Consider the following 20,255-nt stretch of genomic DNA (forward strand, 5'->3'; position numbering starts at 1 on the left):
GTAAGAACTGTTTTGTGATTTCAGGGACTTCCCTGGTGGTCCAGTGATTAAGACTCTGCACTTCCACTGCAGAGGGTGCAGGAAGTGTGGGCTCAATCCCTATCCGGGGAACTAAGATCCCACGTCTTAGTTCCCACATCCCACGTGTCACATGGCGTGGCCAAAAATTTAAAAATTAAAAAAAAAAAAAAAAGAACTGTGATTTCAAAAAATTCAGAGGCTGTCAAGGCAGGAAAATAAATGATGTTCAGATCATACATCAGAGACAGGTAGTGTTTTAGGAACACAAACAAAATACCCAGACCAATGAAGAAAGCACTTTGGCAGAGGTTTGAAAAGGAATGGGAGTCAAGCTTCTGGCAATACGGCTAACAGCACTGACAAACAGATAAATACCTTGCAGCCCCTTTCCAAACATAGTGCTAGATAAAATATCACAAAACAACTTGGGGATAACAGCCGAGTTTGAAATTAAGAACAGAAACTTCACAGCTGCCCCAAATTAAGGAGACATAAACTCAAAAACAGCTGAAAAGAAAAACAGAATAGTTTTATGGCTCCAAGTGGTTGTGGACCAGAGTGCAATGCAATGACCAGATAAATAGGAAGGATTCAAGACAGCAGATCCTTTTAAACAAAGGAATCTGGCACTGAACTGACTCACTAAATCCAGGAATAAAAGTCTAGAACATCTTCCACAGCCTTGGCAAAGTCTGCTGTGAAAAATTAAAACCTCCAGCCTAGGACATTTGTAAGTATGCAGTCCAAATGCATACTACCTAGATAATCTACAGCCCCCAAATCCTGAACGTGGCTTTAAAAACTGGCCTGAAACCAGTGAAATCTATGAAGTAGTCACAAGGAAAAAGGCTGAAACACCTACAAGGGGTGATGAAAATGTTTTAAAGGTCTATCACCAGAATCTCGCAACCAAAGGAAACTCTGAAGAGTCTATGAGAAGAAGGATCCTGTCTCTTCAACAAATAAGTTGCAAAGATAAGAAAACAGATGGATAGGGAAGCTACAGACCAACAGAGTCTTAAGAGATATATCAGCCAACAGTCAAGGTACAGATCTTATCTGGATTTTGATCCAAACAAACAAACTGTAAAACTATATACATATTTGACATTTAGAAACTGAAAATTTGAACGACTGGCAATTTAATAAAGAATTACTGTTGATTTTTCTTTGGTGTTATAATAGTATCATGACTACTAAGATATTTACAGATGAAATTAAATGATGTGCTTCCAAATACTATATGAAAGGGGATTGTAGACAATAGATTCAGCAGTAAGACTGGCCAAGAATTGGTAACTGTTGAAGCTCAGTGATGGACACATGGAGATCCATTATTCTATTCCATCTACTTTTGTGTTTTAATTTTTCCACAATAAAACGTTTTCTAAAAATAATGCATCCATTACCTCTAAACAAGTGTATCCTTTACCTCTAAGATAAATAAAAGTAGCAATATTTTGTTTAACACACGTAAGATACATTTATTCTTGTTCTCTAATCTCAAAGTTCATTTGAAATGTAGTTCTAAATAACTTCACTTTGGAATATAATTTAAATTTCTTTATTCTATTTTCATATTACACTGTATATTACATGTAATGTCCTTCACCTGTTGCTTGAGTGCACTTGTGATCTCAGATTATACATTCATGGATTAAAGCAAGTACTTTAATATAATGCACATTTAATTAAAAATGAAATGCTTTCTTCTGGAGGTAAACCAACATTTAAATTTCTTACTTCTTATGGGATTTCCCTGGTGGTCCAAGGGTTAAGAATACACCTTGCAATGCAGGTGAGGTGGGTTCGGTTCCCGGTCGGGGAACTAAGATCACACATGCCTCAGAGCAACTAAGTCCATGAGCTACAGCCATTGAGTCCGTGCAGCTCAACGAAAGATTCCACAGGATGCAATGAAAATCCCACGTGCTGCAACTAAGACCTGATGCAGCCAAGTAAACAAATTAATTATTGCTTTTTATAACATTTTAATTTCTCAGCTGCTCCACACTCACTGGTTTCAGTATACTTAAAAAAAAAAACCACACAACTGACCAACATATGATTATTTGCATCTTGCAGGGCAAAGTGCTTTGTTTACTGATAAGTAAGCCGAGTAGACATATTCACATTATTTAAAGCACAAGAAATAGTTAACTCCCAAATGGGAATGCAACCCTTTCCTAATTTTAAATACACTGTCCACATATATGATACTAGATTCACCATCCATTAAAAGAGAAATTAAAGAGTTTTTTCCCCAATCATTATAAGAATGAACTTATGTCTAGAACCCAGATTCTCTAATTCTCTCATTTGGTGGGTCAATGGAACATTTTCAAGATAACATGATTGTGTTAATGGTGGAAGATGCTATCATGATACAAATGGAAAGTCAAAACGAAAGTCTGAAAGTGAAAGTCGCTCAGTCGTGTCCAACTCTTTGCGACCCCATGAAATATACAGTCCATCGAATTCTCCAGGCCAGAATACTTGAGTGAGTAGCCTTTCCTTTCTCCAGTGGATCTTCCCAACCCAGGCATTGAACCCAGGTCTCCTGCATTGCAGGCGGATTCTTTACCAGCTGAGCCACAAGGGAAGCCCAAGAATCCTGGAGTAGGTTGTCTATCCCTTCTCCAGCAGATCTTCCTAACCCAGGAATCGAACCGGGGTCTCCTGTACTGCAGGTGGATTCTTTACCAACTGAGCTATGAGTTCAGTTCAGTTCAGTCACTCAGTCGTGTCCGACTCTTTGCGACCCCATGAATCACAGCACGCCAGGACTCCCTGTCCATCACCAACTCCTGGAGTCTACCCAAACCCATGTCCATCGAGTCGGTGATGCCATCCAGCCATCTCATCCTCTGTCGACCCCTTCTCCTCCTGCCCCCAATCCTTCCCAGCATTAGGGTCTTTTCCAATGAGTCAACTCTTCACATGAGGTGGCCAAAGTATTGGAGTTTCAGCTTCGACATCAGTCCTTCCGAGGAACACCCAGGACTGATCTCGTTGCAGTCCAAGTGACTCTCAAGAGTCTTCTCCAACACCACAGTTCAAAAGCATCAATTCTTCAGTGCTCAGCTTTCTTCACCGTCCAACTCTCACATTCATACATGACTACTGGAAAAACCATAGCCTTGACTAGACACCTTTGTTGGCAAAGTAATGTCTCTGCTTTTAAATATGCTATCTAGGTTGGTCATAACTTTCCTTCCAAGGAGTAAGCGTCTTTTAATTTCATGGCTGCAATCACCATCTGCAGTGATTTTGGAGCCCCAAAAATAAAGTCTGACACTGTTTCCACTGTTTCCCCATCCATTTCCCATTAATTGATGGGACTAGATGCCATGATCTTAGTTTTCTGATTGTTGAGCTTTAAGCCAACTTTTTCATTCTCCTCTCTCACTTTCATCAAGAGGCTTTTTAGTTTCTCTTAACTTTCTGCCATAAGGGTGGTGTCATCTGCATATCTGAGGTTATTGATATTTCTACCGGCAATCTTGATTCCAGATTGTGCTTCTTCCAGCTCAGTGTTTCTCATGATGTACTCTGCATATGAGTTAAATAAGCAGAGTGACAACATACAGCCTTGATGTACTCCTTTTCCTATTTGGAACCAGTCTGGTGTTCCATGTCCAGTTCTAACTGTTGCTTCCTGACCTGCATACAGGTTTCTCAAGAGGCAGGTCAGGTGGTCTGGTATTCCCATCTCTTGCAGAATTTTCCACAGTTTATTGTGATCCACACAGTCAAAGGCTTTGGCATAGTCAATAAAGCAGAAATAGATGTTTTTCTGGAACTCTCTTGCTTTTTCGATGATCCAGCGGATGTTGGCCATTTGATCTCTGGTTCCTCTTCCTTTTCTAAAACCAGCTTGAACATCTGGAAGTTTATGGTTCACATATTGCTGAAGCCTGGCTTGGAGAATTTTCAGCATTACTTTACTAGCATGTGAGATGAGTGCAGTCGTGCGGTAGTTTTGAGCATTCTTTGGCATTGCCTTTCTTTGCGATTGGGATGAAAACTGAACCTTTTCCAGTCCTGTGGCCACTGCTGAGTTTTCCAAATTTGCTGGCATATTGAGTGCAGCACTTTCACAGCATCATCTTTCAGCATTTGAAATAGCTCAACTGGAATTTCATCACCTCCACTAGCTTTGCTCGTAGTGATGCTGTCTAAGGCCCACTTGACTTCGCGTTCCAGGATGTCTGGCTCTAGGTGAGTGATCACACCATCGTGATTATCTGGGTCATGAAGATCTTTTTTGTACAGTTCTTCTGTGTATTCTTGCCACCTCTTCTTAATATCTTCTGCTTCTGTTAGGTCCATACCATTTCTGTCCTTTATCAAGCCCATATTTGCATGAAATGTTCCCTTGGTATCTCTAATTTTCTTGAAGCTATGAGGGAAGCCCCAAAGGTCTAGTTAGATGAAAAATCTAGCCAACAATGATAACCAGTCATATATAACCTAGTAGGTATCAGTGATCTCTATATGTAGGTAAGAAGTTTCTTGACTTCTCTTCTTAAAGCATCACTACCAACCTTGGTGAAAATCAGTAGTGTATCCATGAGGCAGCAGAAAGAAGACAGTGTGGTTTTAAGAGGGGCTTCCCTGGTGGTTCAGATGGTAAGGAATCTGTCTGCAATGTGGGAAAGCCAGGATCGATCCCTGGGTCAGGAAGATCCACTGGAGGAGGAAACGGCAACCCACTCCAGTATTCTGGCCTGGAGAATCCCATGGACGGAGCAGCCTGGCGGGCTACAGTCCATGGCTATAAGAAAACATTCTGTCTCTATATGAGACGTCATTCCCTATACTTGAAACACTGTAAATTAACTACACCACAATTTTTTTAAAAATTAGGGGAAAAAACCCTAAAAACAAAAAACCTCATTCTGTATTCTAGATAGCCAACTTTAAAACATTTGTTTTGAGGACTTCTGTGGTGATCCAGTGGTTAAGACTTCTCCCTTTCACTGCAGGGCAAGGGTTTAATCCCTGGTCAGGGAACTAAGGGAACTGAGATCCCATATGCCATGTAGCCAAAAAATAGAAACAAATATTTGCTTCCTTTGATTCCAGCAAAATCGCATAGATGCTTTTTTTTCTTTTTAATTAGAAAACATAGAAAGGAACTTATAAAAAAGAAAACCAGGGCTTCCCTGGTGGCTCAGTGGTAAAGAACCTGCATGCCAATGCAGGAGATGCAAGATACTCCAGTTCGATCCCTGGGTTGGGAAGATCCCTCAGAGGAGGGCATGGCAACCCATTCCAGTATTCTTCCCTGGAGAAATCCATGGACAGAGGAGCCTGACAGACTCCAGTTCATAGGTCACACAGAATCAGACACACTGAAGCGACTTAGCGCACATGCAGACATAAGCACCCTGGAGCCTGTGCTCTGCAACGAGAGAAGCCACTGCAATAAGAAGCTCTTTGACTGCAACCAAAGAGGAGCCCCCACTCCCTGTAACTAGAGAAGTCCTACAAGCAGCAATGAAGACTCAGCACAGACAAAAATAAAAAAGAAATCTTTAAAAAAGTATGAACAGTATCAACTATTCTTTGACTATACCCAAGATAGCTTAATAATGGTAGGAGTTTTGTCTGCTGAGGGAGGAGGCATGTGGACAGAGGGAAAAATATAATTTCTTAATTTCTTTTATGGTTTTAGTCTATCAACTTCTCTTTGGTTATTTGTACTTTCCTAGAAACACAAATTTCAGTTGGAAAGATCCTCTGTAAGAGGAAATGGCAACCCATTCCAGTATTCTTGCCTGGATAATCCAACGCACAGAGGAGCCTGGTGGGCTACAGTCCACGGGGTTGCATAGAATCAGACACACCTGAAGCGACTTTGCACGCATGCATACAAGCAATGCTACATCTAAAGCAAATTATGCTACAACTTAAAAGACTATTTTTCCCCTTTCCATTGTATCCATGGTTATTTTTACTTTCTCATTCCTAGTTTTGAGAATGTGAGCTTTCTCTCACATTTCTTGATGTGGCTAACCAGTGAATTAATGTGTCCAATTAACTACTTAATTAGTTGACCTATTTTTCTTTTAAACCAATCACCTTGACCTACTTCTTATGTGAAAGTGAAAGTGTTTAGTCGCTCAGTCATGTCCGACTCTTTGCAAACCCATGGGCTGTAGCCCACCAGGCTCCTCTGTCCATGGAATTCTCAAGGCAAGAATAGTGGAGTGGGTAGCCATTCCCCTCTCCAGGGGATCTTCCTGACCTAGGGCTCAAACCTGGGTCTCCCACATCGCAGGCAGATTCTTTACCATCTGAGCCATCAGGGAAACCCCTAAAAACAGAAGACCCAGGGATAGAACCCAGGTCTCCTGCACTGCAGATAAGATTCTTTACTGCACCATCTGACTTCTCAGTCACACTAATATTTTAGAATATCAGTTTTTAGGCTATTCCCCTCCTAGTACAACTTATGTCACAGATAGCTTATTCTTAAAAATTCAATCTTACTTCTTTTATAAAACAATATAAATCATAAAAATTCTAGTATAAAAATATAGAGAGAATATATGTACAAAGTTAAAAACTATAATTCTTTCCCTTGAATAAATACTACGGAAATTTTGTATTCCTCTAGGTTTTTTTTCAACACATACTCAAATGTACACATATATTCCCTCATTTAAAAACAACAAACGTGATTATGTTATTCATACTACTTTGTGACAAGCTTTTATTCTCCCCATGTACTCTTTACACCAATATACCCAGCATCCTCATTCTTTCTAAATGAAGTATGATATTCCATTCCTGATTGATGAGCAAACAGTTGTTTCCAATTTTTGCCATCATAAACAATACTGTATTTAACATTCCTGAACAGAATTTGCTGTACAGTCAACAAGCATTCCTATAGGAAAATTTCATGGTATTGCAGATTAAAGGGTAAGAGTTATTTGAATCATTAAACCATGATAATCTGGCAAGTGAAGAGGAATGGTAATTTTTAAACCTTTTTACTGAAGTATGACACATACACAGATGAGTGCCCAACTTATATTTAAAATGTAAAGCTCTAAGAAGTACAAACTACTAGGTATAAAATAAGATACAGGGATATATTGTACAATACAAGGAACACAGCCAATATTTTACAATAATATAAATGGAGTATAACCTTTGAAAATTGTGACTCACTATATTGTATATCTGTAACTTACATAATATTGTGCATCAACTATACTTCAATAAAAAATACATAATTTTAAAAAGAAAAATAAAAGAATGAGAAGTTCAATAAATTTTCACAAAGTGAACATACCCATATACCAACATGCAGACGATATTAATAAAACTGAGCATCATCAGAATCCCAGACATCTCCCTTTGTGCCCCTGCACAGTCACTATCCTCCAAGGGTAACCTCTTCAGACTTAAAACACTTTTAATTTTTTAAGCCTTTTTGGAACCTTATGTACATGGAATCACACACTATATATCCACATTTTTCAAACTGCATCAAGATGTCCTGGGGCACTGCAAGATATTTTAAATTGGAAAGGTACAATATTCAACATTTATATTAAACCATGCCAAATACTAGACTGCTATATTCCTTTCAATGACATCTTTGTGAAGCAGCATTTTCAGTGGTTGTTATGATAAAAGTAACGTGCAAACCTCACGTAACAGAAAATAATGGTAGTGTCCAATTCAATTTCAAGATCTGAGAAGCTGTACAGTGTCTGACACACACTCATATTCCAGTAGTAAGTAATTGTGCTTATTTAAGAATGAAGTAAAATACTCTTTCAATTTTTGTTTATTCATTTTTTAAACAGTTCTTGTGTTGTCAGGACATAAGTATTATTCAGTTTTTTATATCTAACTACTTAATTAACAGAGCTGTCAGGTATTTCTTTTGACCTAAGGATGTTGTTAAGGGAGAAAGTTTGGGAGCCTCTGGTATATACTCCTTTGGCTGATTTCTTTCACTTAATGTCACCTGTGAGATATATCCATATGGTTTCACAACTGCAATTTATTCATTTTCACTGTAAAATATTCCTCTACATGACTATTTCACAATTTATATTTCTCCTATTGATGGCTTTTGGGATAGTTTCCATTTTTTTGGTTATTATGAGTAGTATTGCTATGAACATTACTGCTATAATCATGAGGAGGAACTACTGGGTTATACGGTGTGTGTATACACACACACACACTTTATAGTAGATAATGTGTTTTCCAAAATGGTATATCAATTAACATTTCCACTAACGGTTTATGAGAGTTCTGATTGCTTCACATCCTTACCAACACTTCTTTTTCATTTAGTCATTCTGAAGAGAGTATAGCAGAACAGCGATTTCCCTGAAAACAAAATGAGGTTGAGCATCTTTCCAAATGTTTCACTGGACCTTTGAATGTCCTCTTTTTGGATGTCTCATTTAAAAAAAATTAGCTATTTCTTATTTTCTTTATTTCTAGTTCTTTACATGCAGGATGAATCTTTTTATGAGATAATATGTGCTGCAAATATTTTCTCCCACTCTGTGGCTTCGCTTTTCACTCTTTTAATGGTATCTTTTAATAAACAGATGTTCTTAATCTTAAAATAGGCCAATATATCAAATTACCTTTACATTTAGCTCATTTTTTGTATCCTATGTAATATATTTTTGCTGACACAGTGAAAACTTTTCCCTAAAAATCTGTTTTCCACATTTAGATCAGCAATCTACCCAAAATGGTAATTGTGTTTGATATAAGGTAAGATCATGATCTTTCTCCCTCTACATGGATATCTAACTAACCAACACTATTTATTTGATCTTCCTTTTCCCATTGTACCACTATGTCACCTTTATCATAAACCAGGTGACAGTACATGTGTCAGTCTGTTACTGGACTATTTGTCTATCTATACGGCAATCCCATATTATCCTATCTGTTACAGCTCCATATTTGATGGTGTAAGTTCTCCAGATTTTATTTCTTCTTCATGATTGACATGGCTTGACACTGCACTTTAATTTGCATTTCATTTGATGTTTATTAGCCATTCATATTTTCCTGTTCCGTGAGCTAGCTCTTCAGGTCTTCTGGAAATCAATTGGTTGTACTTTATATACTGATGAACATTAGATCTTTCTGTATTAGGAAATTCATCTCTTACCTGACAAATGTCATTTGCATCAATTCAGTTCAGTTGCTCAGTCATGTCTGACTCTTTGCGACCCCATGGACTGCAGCACACCAGGCCTCCCTGTCCATCACCAACTCCTGGAGCTTGCTCAAACTCATGTCCTTTGAGTCGGTGATACCATCCAACCATCTCATCCTCTGTCGTCCGCTTCTCCTCCCACCTTCAATCTTTCCCAGCATCAGGGTCTTTTCAAATGAGTCAGTTCTTTGCATCTGGTGGCCAAAGGATTGGAGTTTCAGCTTCAGCATCAGTCCTTCCAATGAATATTCAGGACTGATTTCCTCTAAGATGGACTGGCGGGATCTCCTTGATGCCCAAGGGACTCTCAAGAGTCTTCTCCAACACCACAGTTCAAAAGCCTCAATTCTTCAGCGCTCAGGTTTCTTTATAGTTCAATTCTCACATCCATACACGACTACTTGAAAAACCATAGCTTTGACTAGATGGACCTTTGTTGGCAAAGTAATGTCTCTGCTTTTTAATATGCTGTCTAGGTTGGTCATTTGCATAGTCTTTTTTAAAAATGTGCTTTCAATTTCTCCCCTAATTTTTAATGTACTCAACAGAATCCATTTCTTTTTCTCATCCTGGGTTTTGGTTTCATGCTTAGAGAAGCCTTCCTTATACCAGGACAGTATTAAAGCGTTGGCAAGATGAATAATAGAGGACTTCACATTCTACATTATTCATTTTTGTAACATTTGACACTTTTTGAATTTGTAAATTACTTTAAAAATAATTTCTTTAAAGAAGAATTTCAGTCATTCCCCACTGTAAGATACTGACCCATTAATTTATTTTGGTGCTTTTAAGATATCAGTTGCCATATTTAAATCTTTAATTTGCTTGGAATTCATTTTGGTGTAAAGTATTAAGTAGAGGTCTAACACTCCCCCCAGATAACCAACTCCCTCCCATCTGTTTAAATACAGCATTGCCTTATAACTTTAGTATATAAACAAATTCTTAAATATGCTTTAGCTTCCATGTAGACTGTCTACTATGTCCTAGAAATCAATTTCCCTCTTTGCTGTTCTTTTGCCAATACTATATTGTTTTAAAATACACATGGTCTCCTAATATATTTGACTATCCTGAATGTTGTACATTTAAAATTTTCCTTGGCTCATTTATTCTCAGGTGATTAATTCCTCCATGAAAGCATCATATTTAATAAGTTTCCTATACCTAGTAAAATCCTGAGATTCTGATTCATCTTGCAATAAATTCAAAGCTTAAACTGACATGAGCAGACATATTTATAACACATTACCTTTCCATCCATATACAGGGTATGGCTGCCTATTTATGTTCTTTTATGCCCCACTCCCGCTGAAGTTTTGCTATTTATCTATTTATTTTTGGCCACACCATAGGGCCTGGAGATTCCCCGACCAGGGATCAAACCTGGGTCCTTGACTGTGAAAGTGCAGAATCCCAACCAGTGGATCAGAGAATTTCCTGTTCTCCATTTATTAATCCTAAGATTAATCCTAAGATTTTAAATGTGAAAAAACATTAACTCTTTGGTTGTCAAATATGTTGCAAGAAATTTTTTTTCAATTTGTTACCAGCCAATTTTAAAAGATTATGAGAATATTAGTTGAGGGTGAAGATAACTAAGAATAGAAATAAACACAAAAAAAGAAGAAAAAATACAATTCTAATACTAAATCAGGAATTCATTCATATGGTTTTCAGCAGGAGACTTACAATGATAATTTTTAAAACCCCCAAATTACTAAGTTAAGGACGGAAAACAAAAAATAAAACACATTACCGAAACACTTCACCTGGTCAAAATTTAACTCTATGGCAAATTCTGTCACTGGAACAGGACACAAAACAGACCATTCAGCAGTTACAATAAAAAGATCACAAACTTCATTCTTTGCAGAACCCAGCCCTTCACTCTATTTGCTTTCACCTGGTATATAATTTTACAATTCTTTCTATTCACTTTATCTACTTCTGTTCCCAAATTGTTGAGTGCCCTTAGCGAAACATCATTCTGATTCAAAGACATTATTCAGTACAGTGCTGTTTTATTGAACCATCTATATCGTCTGTCAATTTTTTAAAAAACATATTTTTAGTGAGCATCCCTTCCTATATGCCTTAGCAGCCATTTCCAGCTTCTGTTTAGCCTTTCTATATAAAAGCCGCCACTCCTGTCCCTTACTGCCAGCAAGTGATCTTATCCTAATTCCTTACAACCATTCTTCGCAAACTTATCTATGTTTATACTTTATGTCTTTAACTCTTTCCATCTGATCTTAGAGGAAGAAGTAGTCTTTTCCCAACTCCATGTAAGACTGGTACCTTATTTTATGCATGGTGAAAGAAGGGGCATAGCTCATTCAATTAATGTCTCTATTCAGGGTCTCTGCTCCATAATTTATTTCCTGCCTCACTTGTATATTCAACCTCTCATTCTGTTTTGGTGTCTGTCATTTAGACAAGAAGTACATTTTAACATCTTCCATCCTTAAACTTTAACAACAACTTTCACATTTTACCCCTCTTTCTCCCTTCCCTTCTTAGGAGCAGTCAGCACACCTACTTCATCTCCTATTTATTCCATAACCTCATTTCCTAAAGCTTTATGACTGTGAAGCTGAACCTGAAGCTACTGACAAAAATTAACAGTGACAGTGAACTATGGTGAATCGGGATGGGGGAATTTTTGATGCACAAACACTATAATTTTGTCTGTGACTATGCCTATTGATGGAAGTTGGGGCAACTGGAGGGATCTGATTATGGGTTTCTCCTTGGAAACTATAAACTGGAGAAAATTGGAAACTGGAGAAAACTGGAAACAGTAAACAAGAAAGCAAGGTAAATAGGAATACTGGGTATGAGACCTTGACTAAATTACTTCACTTTCCCACTTATAAAACAAGTTAATACCCTAATTTACAGTTTAATTGTGAGGCTTAAACAAAATAACTGTGTAAGAGCACGTACAGTTTCAGGCATATGTTAAATACCTTCCTTTACTTTAGCACAGTGCCACATTCCCAACAGGCAGACAACTATTAAGGAATAAAAGGTGTACCCAAAAGATGCCATATAAAAACTTTGTGGACTATGTGAAACACAAAGTGTGGCAAAAAGCACCGTCTGTTCATTCACTATTAATAATTCTCAAATGAAAAGCTTCAATTAGAAATGAAAGTTACTAGAAGATATCCAAGTACTTTGAGGAAATTCAACCACTGAATGTACTTTGATTAAATTTCCAATGATTTTCTCTAAAAAGTGTAAAAGCTTACAACATACGGTTTAATAAAATGGATACAGTTAGCACACACACAAAGTTGCAGTTTCCCAGGCTGAGAAAGAACTCTTAACTCATCCTGCCTGGAGGAATACATTTTAAATACACAAAACCTCCTCAGACGCACACAAAAGTAAATCAATGTATCAAAGGGATCTGGAATAAAGGGAGATTTTTCTTTAACCACCCCCCCCAATAATAATAGAAATGACCAAAATGAATATTCTCCAAATATCTAGGGGGTAAAAATTGTTAAACTGGTGTAAAGCAGCTGGATTTAGTAGATAGAATGTAGCAAGTCAGCAGCTTTCTGAAAAAATATTCCGGGGTGGAGAAAGCCGGCAATCTTCCCAATGAAACAACTGACATAAAACACCATGTATATGTAAGAACATACACATCTGTTAAATCTTAGTTTACAATGTTCCAGACAACTTACAAATCAAGAGGAAGTGTTTAGATCTAAAAAATAAATCACACTTTTACTTCTGGTCAAATTCTGCATGGGTGGCTACTGGAGAAGAGATATCCATGCCGATTCAAGGCAAGGAGGACTGAATAATAAGGCCACTGTTCACATTCAAATGTGGGGGGAGAGGGAAAGGGAGGCTCCGAGTCCATAAAGTTCTCCTCCCTCTCTAAACACTGCAAGACTGTCCACGTCTAAAGACACTTAGCCTTGAAACTCCTTGGAGACTGAACTTGGAGACTTTTTGTTCCGATTTTTGAGAGGGAGCGATTTAGGAATGCTGCAAGATTACAACTTTCAACTACATGAACATGATTTAAATTCTAAAGTTTTTTTTAAAAGACTTTCTTCCTTTACGGTAGTTTATCACCATTCCCGTATTAATAAAACAGCCTATTCAACCGCAAGCATCAATACAAACAAAAACCACAGCTTCAAAGGATACGCGAATAAGGCACACCACTACTTTCAATAATTCCTCAACTCCCTCCCAGTGACCGACGAGAAAGGTGACACGAAGCAAGAAAAATACTTGTGAAGGAGGGAGACGAGAGAAGGCAGAAAGGAGGGGGAAAGAGCCAAAAAAAAAAAAAAAAGTCCAGCTGATGCTGACACTTAACTGGGGAAGCGAGGGCAGAAAATATTCCCGAAGTCACAGGCTGGACAGCAAGGACCGAGTGGGACAAGGGCGCAATAGAGGAAGTGCACGCAAGAGGCCTACCCAAAGGGGCCCCGAGGTACGAGGGAACACCAAAAGCGGGGGGGTGGGGGGGAGTCTCACTGCGAAGAGGTATCCATCCATCAAGGCCCGAGAGCTTGAGACACGGAAGATAACAGATGGAGCGTTTCTATAGCGGACAGCCCGGCACCGCCCCAGAGGTCTAGGGGCTCCGATCCCACTACGAGGGGTGAGGGGTTAAACGCGGGGTTTCGCGGACGTGGAAGGGGGTGCGGCCCCAGCGGCTGCGGAGGGAAGAGCAGGCCCACGGCCCGTACCTTGTAGTACACGTCAAACTGGATGTTCTCGGGCAAGGAGCGGATGTCGCGGCGGGAGCGGATGTAGTTGTCCACCACAGCGGAGATGGCGGTGTTATAGAGAGTCTCTGGGATCCACTCGAGCTCCACGGCCGCCATCTTCCTTCCCTCCGCCTCCTCCGCCTCCTCCGCCTCCTCCTCCCGAAGGCCCCCGCCTCCCTCCGTAGCGAACTCCTCAGCGGCCCCGGAGGATTCCGAGGAGCGGCGGCGGCGGCGGCCACGCGGGCACACGGCAGAAGGGCGCGGCCGCCCTGACTCCTCCCGGCTGAGCTGCGGGCGGCGGGCGCAGGTCCGGGGGGAAGAGCTCGCCAGAGAAGCGGGGCCAGCCGGGCCGAGGCCTCACATTCCAGGTCTGCGAGCACCCCGGGCTCCGTCCCAGCGCCGAGCTCTGCAGGGGCGGGACTGCGCGCGCATGGCGTCATGACGTCAGCGCACGCCGCCGCGCCGGAGGGCAGGAATGCGGCAAGCTAGAGACTCTGGAGGAAAGAACTGTGATCATGCCCTCGGGGAACAGAGTTTTTCCATGGGGGCCGTTGTTGGGTGGTTGAGGGGGAACTTTTTTCCGCTGGGACGAGTTATGACAGGTTTTTACCAGCTGCTGCCGAGTCTCCAGCTTCATCTCTCCTTTCAGCCAGTCCTTCTTCGGGAGTTCTCAGAACCCTTTCGAGGTGCAGGCAAAAGTTTGGATGCACAATTATCAGTTCACTGAAGATCGCGCTTTCAGTCAGGGAATTCACATTGCTCTGGAAACATTCCCTTCGGCTCCGGTTCCTAAATCGAGTTAGGAACCTTCTGCCTAGAAATAGGGATCAGGATGAAAGGGAAACTTGCGTTGTGTAACCATTTGCACTGTTTGAACTTTACTGTTTCTTCTTCCTGATGAAATTTACCGGAAAGAAAAAAAAACAACTACTTTAGAAAAATCTGGTGGGGCGGTTAGCCTGATTATAGAATTACATATAATGGTGAGAGAAGAAGGGCTAAGTGGTGGCCGTGATATGACTTACTGGTAAAACAAAGGAAAATTTCAACTTTCTCCCCTAGTTCTAGTCTCAGCCTCAGGGGAGAAATAATTGAGAGTTTTTGTTACAGCTCTCTTCCATCCTCAGCCTGAACATCTGCTACTTATGTAACTTAATTTCCCGTGTCTTAGATATCAAGAACTTCATGCCACATCTTTCTGCTCTAGGAGTTTAAGGAAACTGTCGTAATTAGTGACACTGTCGGTCTCATAGTCATGATATAGCAATGTAAAACCTGAAAACAACGATGATACTAATGTACTGACGTTTAGAGCTAAAAGAATTGGCAGTGGCTCTTCCAGTTCACCACGGTATGTCAATGTTAAAAGGTTAAATAGTTTGGTAAGAAAGAAGGAAACAAACACACTTAGTCCTCTTCTCAGTCTATACCAGTATTTACTCTGTAATCAGTGAACCAGGGAAAGCTGTGGCTGGCCTTAACATAGGGTTACCAGAATTGGCAAGTAAAAAAATGCAGATACCCAGTTATTTTAATTTCATATAAACAACCAATCCTTACCTTAAGGTGCTAATTCCAGAATTGGAATCCATTTGCAGGCCCTTGTGAACTGGCTAAACAGAGGCGAAAGTGGAAAACTAGGCCATTTTTGTTGTAGTCTGCCCTCAATTGAAGGAAGAAAGCCTTTCTTTCAGTTGTACTCTAGAAAATTAATGAGTCCAAGCAGAGCTGGTATTTCAACTCAATAATTATATAAATGCTGCCTTTCATATTTTGGATGATAGCATAGCATCTGAGTTTTCAGTGGTCAAGGTCAGATCATGAAGGTGCTAATGTGATGCTGATGACCTTGGACTTTATCTTAGAGATGATTGGGAATTCTTAAAAGATTGTAAGGTAGTACAAGAATCAGATTTGTGTGTCAGCAAGAAGACAGTAATCATCTATGACCAGCAGAGCCAGAAGAAGATCTTGAATCATGTACTGCTGGCTACAGAAGGATAGAAGGCAGAAGAGGCTTGCTAAGCTGTCATGGCTATCTATACATTTGGGTGGACGAGGTCCTTTGTATCACAAGGTTATCCCCACAGTCTACCAAATCTCCTTTAAGCCTTGACTACTGGTAGCCTCAAATTTGGCAGAAAGCCTTCCACTCTACAGAGCTATATGAAACATGAACTTCCTCCAAAAAGAATCCTGACAATTCTAAGAGGCAATATACATTGTAACTTTTTTTTTCCTTTTTTGGCTGAGCCCTGCAGCAAGAGCCTCTGGGCTCTTAGTTCCCCAACCAGGGGTTAAACCCATGCACTCTGTGTTGGAAGCCCAAAATCTTAACCACTGGACCACTAGAGAAGTCTCTGTGCTGCTGCTGCTGCTAAGTCGCTTCAGTCGTGTCCGACTCTGTGCGACCCCATAGACGGCAGCCCACCAGGCTCCCCCGTCCCTGGGATTCTCCAGGCAAGAACACTGGAGTGGGTTGCCATTTCCTTCTCCAATGCGTGAAAGTGAAAAGTGAAAGTAAAGTCGTTCAGTCATGTCCGACTCTTCGCGACCCCATGGACTGCAGCCCACCAGGCTCCTACGTCCATGGGATTTTCCAGGCAAGAGTACTGGAGTGGGGTGCCATTGCCTTCTCCGAAGTCTCTGTAACCCTTTTTAACTTGCAATGTCTCCCCTCATTGAGATGTTGGAGGGGGCGTCTAAGTACCTTGCTCTTGAATCTGATTGGCTTATGTCTGCTTCAACAAATGGAGTACAGCAGAAGTGATGCTAAGCCAGAAAAGGCCACACAGAGTCTACCTTCTTCTCTGGAATACTCCTGGGTTCCTGAGCCACTTTGTAAAAAGATGAACTACCCTGAGGCCACTGTGCTCTGAGTAAGCCCAAGCCACGTGGAGAGGCTACATGTAAGCACTCCTGGTCAACAATACCAGCTGAATGCAGCCTTTGAGTCATCCCTGCTCAGGTATCAGTTGTTTCCGTGAAGAAACCTCCACATGATTTCTCAATCCTAAGACATTTGAGTTGGGCTTCCCTCATAGCTCAGCTGGTAAAGATTCTGCCAGCAATGCAGGAGACCTGGGCTCGATTCCTGGGTCAGGAAGATCCCCTGGAGATGGAAATGGCAACCCACTCCAGTATTCTTGCATGGAGATTCCCATGGACAGAAGAAGAGCCTGGTCAGCTATAGTCCACGGAGTTGCAAGAGTTGGACACAGCTGAGCAACTAAACCACCACCACGAGGACATTTGAGTTACCCTCAGCTTTTCCTGTGGAAAATTCTGAAAGAGCTGAGAATACCAGACCACCTAACCTGCCTCTTGAGAAACCTGTATGCAGATCAGGAAGCAAAGTAGAACTGGACATGGAACACCAGACTGGTTCCAAATAGGAAAAGGAGTACATCAAGGCTGTATATTGTCACCCTGCTTATTTTAACTTATATGCAGAGTACATCATGAGAAACGCTGAGGTGGAAGAAACACAAGCTGGAATCAAGATTGCCAGTAGAAATATCAATAACCTCAGATATGCAGATGACACCACCCTTATGGCAGAAAGTGAAGAAGAACTAAAGAGCCTCTTGATGAAAGTGAAAGAGGAGAGTGAAAAAGTTGGCTTAAAGCTCAACATTCAGAAAACTAAGATCATGGCATCCGGTCCCATCAGTTCAGTTCAGTCACTCAGTTGTGTCCAACTCTTTGCGACACCATGAATCAAAGCACGACAGACTTCCCTGTCCATCACCAACTCCTGGAGTCTACCCAAACCCATGTCCATCGAGTCGGTGATGCCATCCAGCCATCTCATCCTCTGTCGTCCCCTTCTCCTCCTGCCCCCAATCCTTCCCAGCATCAGGGTCTTTTCCAATGAGTCAACTCTTCACATGAGGTGGCCAAAGTATTGGAGTTTCAGCTTCAACATCAGTCCTTCCAATGAACACCCAGGACCGATCTCCTTTAGGATGGACTGGTTGGATATCCTTGCAGTCCAAGGGACTCTCAAGAGTCTTCTCCAACACCACAGTTCAAAAGCATCAATTCTTCGGGGCTCAGCTTTCTTCACCGTCCAACTCTCACATCCATACATGACTACTGGAAAAACCATAGCCTTGACTAGACAGACCTTTGTTGGCAAAGTAATGTCTCTGCTTTTAAATATGCTATCAAGGTTGGTCATAACCTTCCTTCCAAGGAGTAAGTGTCTTTTAATTTCATGGCTGCAACCACCATCAGCAGTGATTTTGGAGCCCAAGAAAATAAAGTCTGACACTGTTTCCACTGTTTCCCCATCTATTTCCCATGAAGTGATGGGACCAGATGCCATGATCCAGTCCCATCACTTCATGGCAAATAGATGTGGAAACAGTGTCAGGCTTTATTTTTCTGGGCTCCAAAATCGCTGCTGATGGTGATTGCAGCCATGAAATTAAAAGACGCTTACTCCTTGGAAGGAAGGTTATAACCAACCTTGATAGCATATTTAAAAGCAGAGACATTACTTTGCCAACAAAGGTCCATCTAGTCAAGGCTGTGGTTTTTCCAGTAGTCATGTATGGATGTGAGAGTTGGATGGTGAAGAAAGCTGAGCCCCGAAGAATTGATGCTTTTGAACTGTGGTGTTGGAGAAGACTCTTGAGAGTCCCTTGGACTGCAAGGAGATCCAACCAGTCCATCCTAAAGGAGATCGGTCCTGGGTGTTCATTGGAAGGACTGATGTTGAAGCTGAAACTCCAATACGTTGGCCACCTGATTCGAAGAACTGACTCATTTGAAAAGACCCTGATGCTGGGAAAAATTGAGGCCGGGAGGAGAAGGGGACGACAGAGGATGAGATGGTTGGATGGCATCACCGACACGATGGACATGGGTTTGGGCAGACTCCGGAAGTTGGTGATGGACAGGGAGGCCTGGCATGCTGTGTTTCATGGGGGCACAAAGAGTCAGACACGACTGAGTTACTGAACTGAACAGCCTTTCCAGTCTTTCCAGATGAGGGTCCAAGCATCAGTAAGCTAAGTGAGACAAATATCCTTGCTCTGCTCTGAAATCCTGACCCACAGAAACATAATAAGATGGTTCTTCATATATCACTAAGGTTGTAGTGGTTATGCCACAGCAGGTCACTGGAACACCCCATTCCGATCCCCTACAGTTCCCAGAAACCCATCACTTAATAGACTCCATAATTAACCTAATTCCCTCTCAGAACTATACATTACTAAACATATGAATTCATTCATGCTGCTGCTGCTGCTAAGTCGCTTCAGTCGTGTCCGACTCTGTGCGACCCCATAGACGGCAGCCCACCAGGCTCCGCCATCCCTGGGGTTCTCCAGGCAAGAATACTGGAGTGGGTTGCCGTTTCCTTCTCCAGTGCATGAATGGGAAAAGTGAAAGTAAAGTCGCTCAGTCGTGTCCGACTCTTAGCGACCCCATGGATTATAGCCTACCAGGCTCCTCCGTCCATGGGATTTTCCAGGCAAGAGTACTGGAGTGGGGTGCCATTGCCTTCTCCATGAGAATGAGACAATTCATATCCTGAACAATTTTCTTAATTTTCTGACAATGGCTATGCTACACTACCTATAAGAGTGAACCGCCTAACCGTAGGTATCAGAATGGAGACAAGGATTTTTTCCTTTTTTTGAAGATGATTTATTTTATTTTTGGCTGCACTGGGTCTTCATTGCTGCATGCAGGCCTTTTCTGCTTGCGGTGAGCAGGGGCAGTCTCCAGTTGTGGTGTGTGGGCTTCTTGTTGCCTTGGCTTCTCTTATTGCGGAGCACTGGCTCGAGGTTCGCAAGTCCATTAGTTGTGGCTTGTGGGCTCTAGGGCACTGGCTCAATAGTTGTGGCACCTGGGCTTAGTTGCTCCGCAGCGTGTGGTATCTTCCTGGACCGGGGATTGCACCTGTGTCTTCTGCATTGGCAGGTGAATTCTTAATCATTCGACCACCAGGGAAGCCTGAGATAATGACTTTTGTGCTAAATTTGTAGAGGCTTTTTCAGAGACCTTCAAGTCTAAATCCACATAGTCAACACCCATCAACCACAGACAACAATCATATGGTCCTCATAAATAGTCATCAAGACACACCTATGGCACCACACATCACAGAGGCAAAATGACTGGATGCTATAACTTGCAACCACCAAAGAACAGAGCAAGGCTTTCCAACAAGTTCTTATCACTTGGGGACACAATGCAGGTAGGAAATTCTGCCCCGTTCTCATCTTTTAGTACCGTTACCGATATCTGCA

General features: G+C 41.3%; 1 protein-coding gene and 1 long non-coding RNA gene across 2 annotated transcripts in view; one reads left to right on the plus strand and one right to left on the minus strand.

The window, feature by feature from the left end:
* APPBP2 (amyloid beta precursor protein binding protein 2) overlaps positions 1 to 14,405 on the minus strand; it is a 61,359-nt gene extending 46,954 nt beyond the window's left edge. Inside the window, exon 1 of the mRNA XM_081584988.1 lies at positions 13,969 to 14,405. Coding sequence (XP_081441114.1) covers positions 13,969 to 14,106 — 138 coding nt within the window. The 5' untranslated portion in view covers positions 14,107 to 14,405. The remainder of the gene's footprint in view (positions 1 to 13,968) is intronic.
* On the plus strand, positions 4,268 to 9,237 carry LOC145543446 (uncharacterized). Its single transcript, XR_014080716.1, has 2 exons — positions 4,268 to 4,673; positions 6,336 to 9,237. It is a non-coding gene; the product is annotated as an uncharacterized LOC145543446 (long non-coding RNA).
* Positions 14,406 to 20,255: the final 5,850 nt, after the last annotated feature.

Source organism: Giraffa tippelskirchi, chromosome 3, assembly GCF_054371585.1.
Source record: "Giraffa tippelskirchi isolate mGirTip1 chromosome 3, T2T-mGirTip1v1.2.pri, whole genome shotgun sequence".
In the NCBI taxonomy this organism is placed as follows: domain Eukaryota; kingdom Metazoa; phylum Chordata; class Mammalia; order Artiodactyla; family Giraffidae; genus Giraffa; species Giraffa tippelskirchi.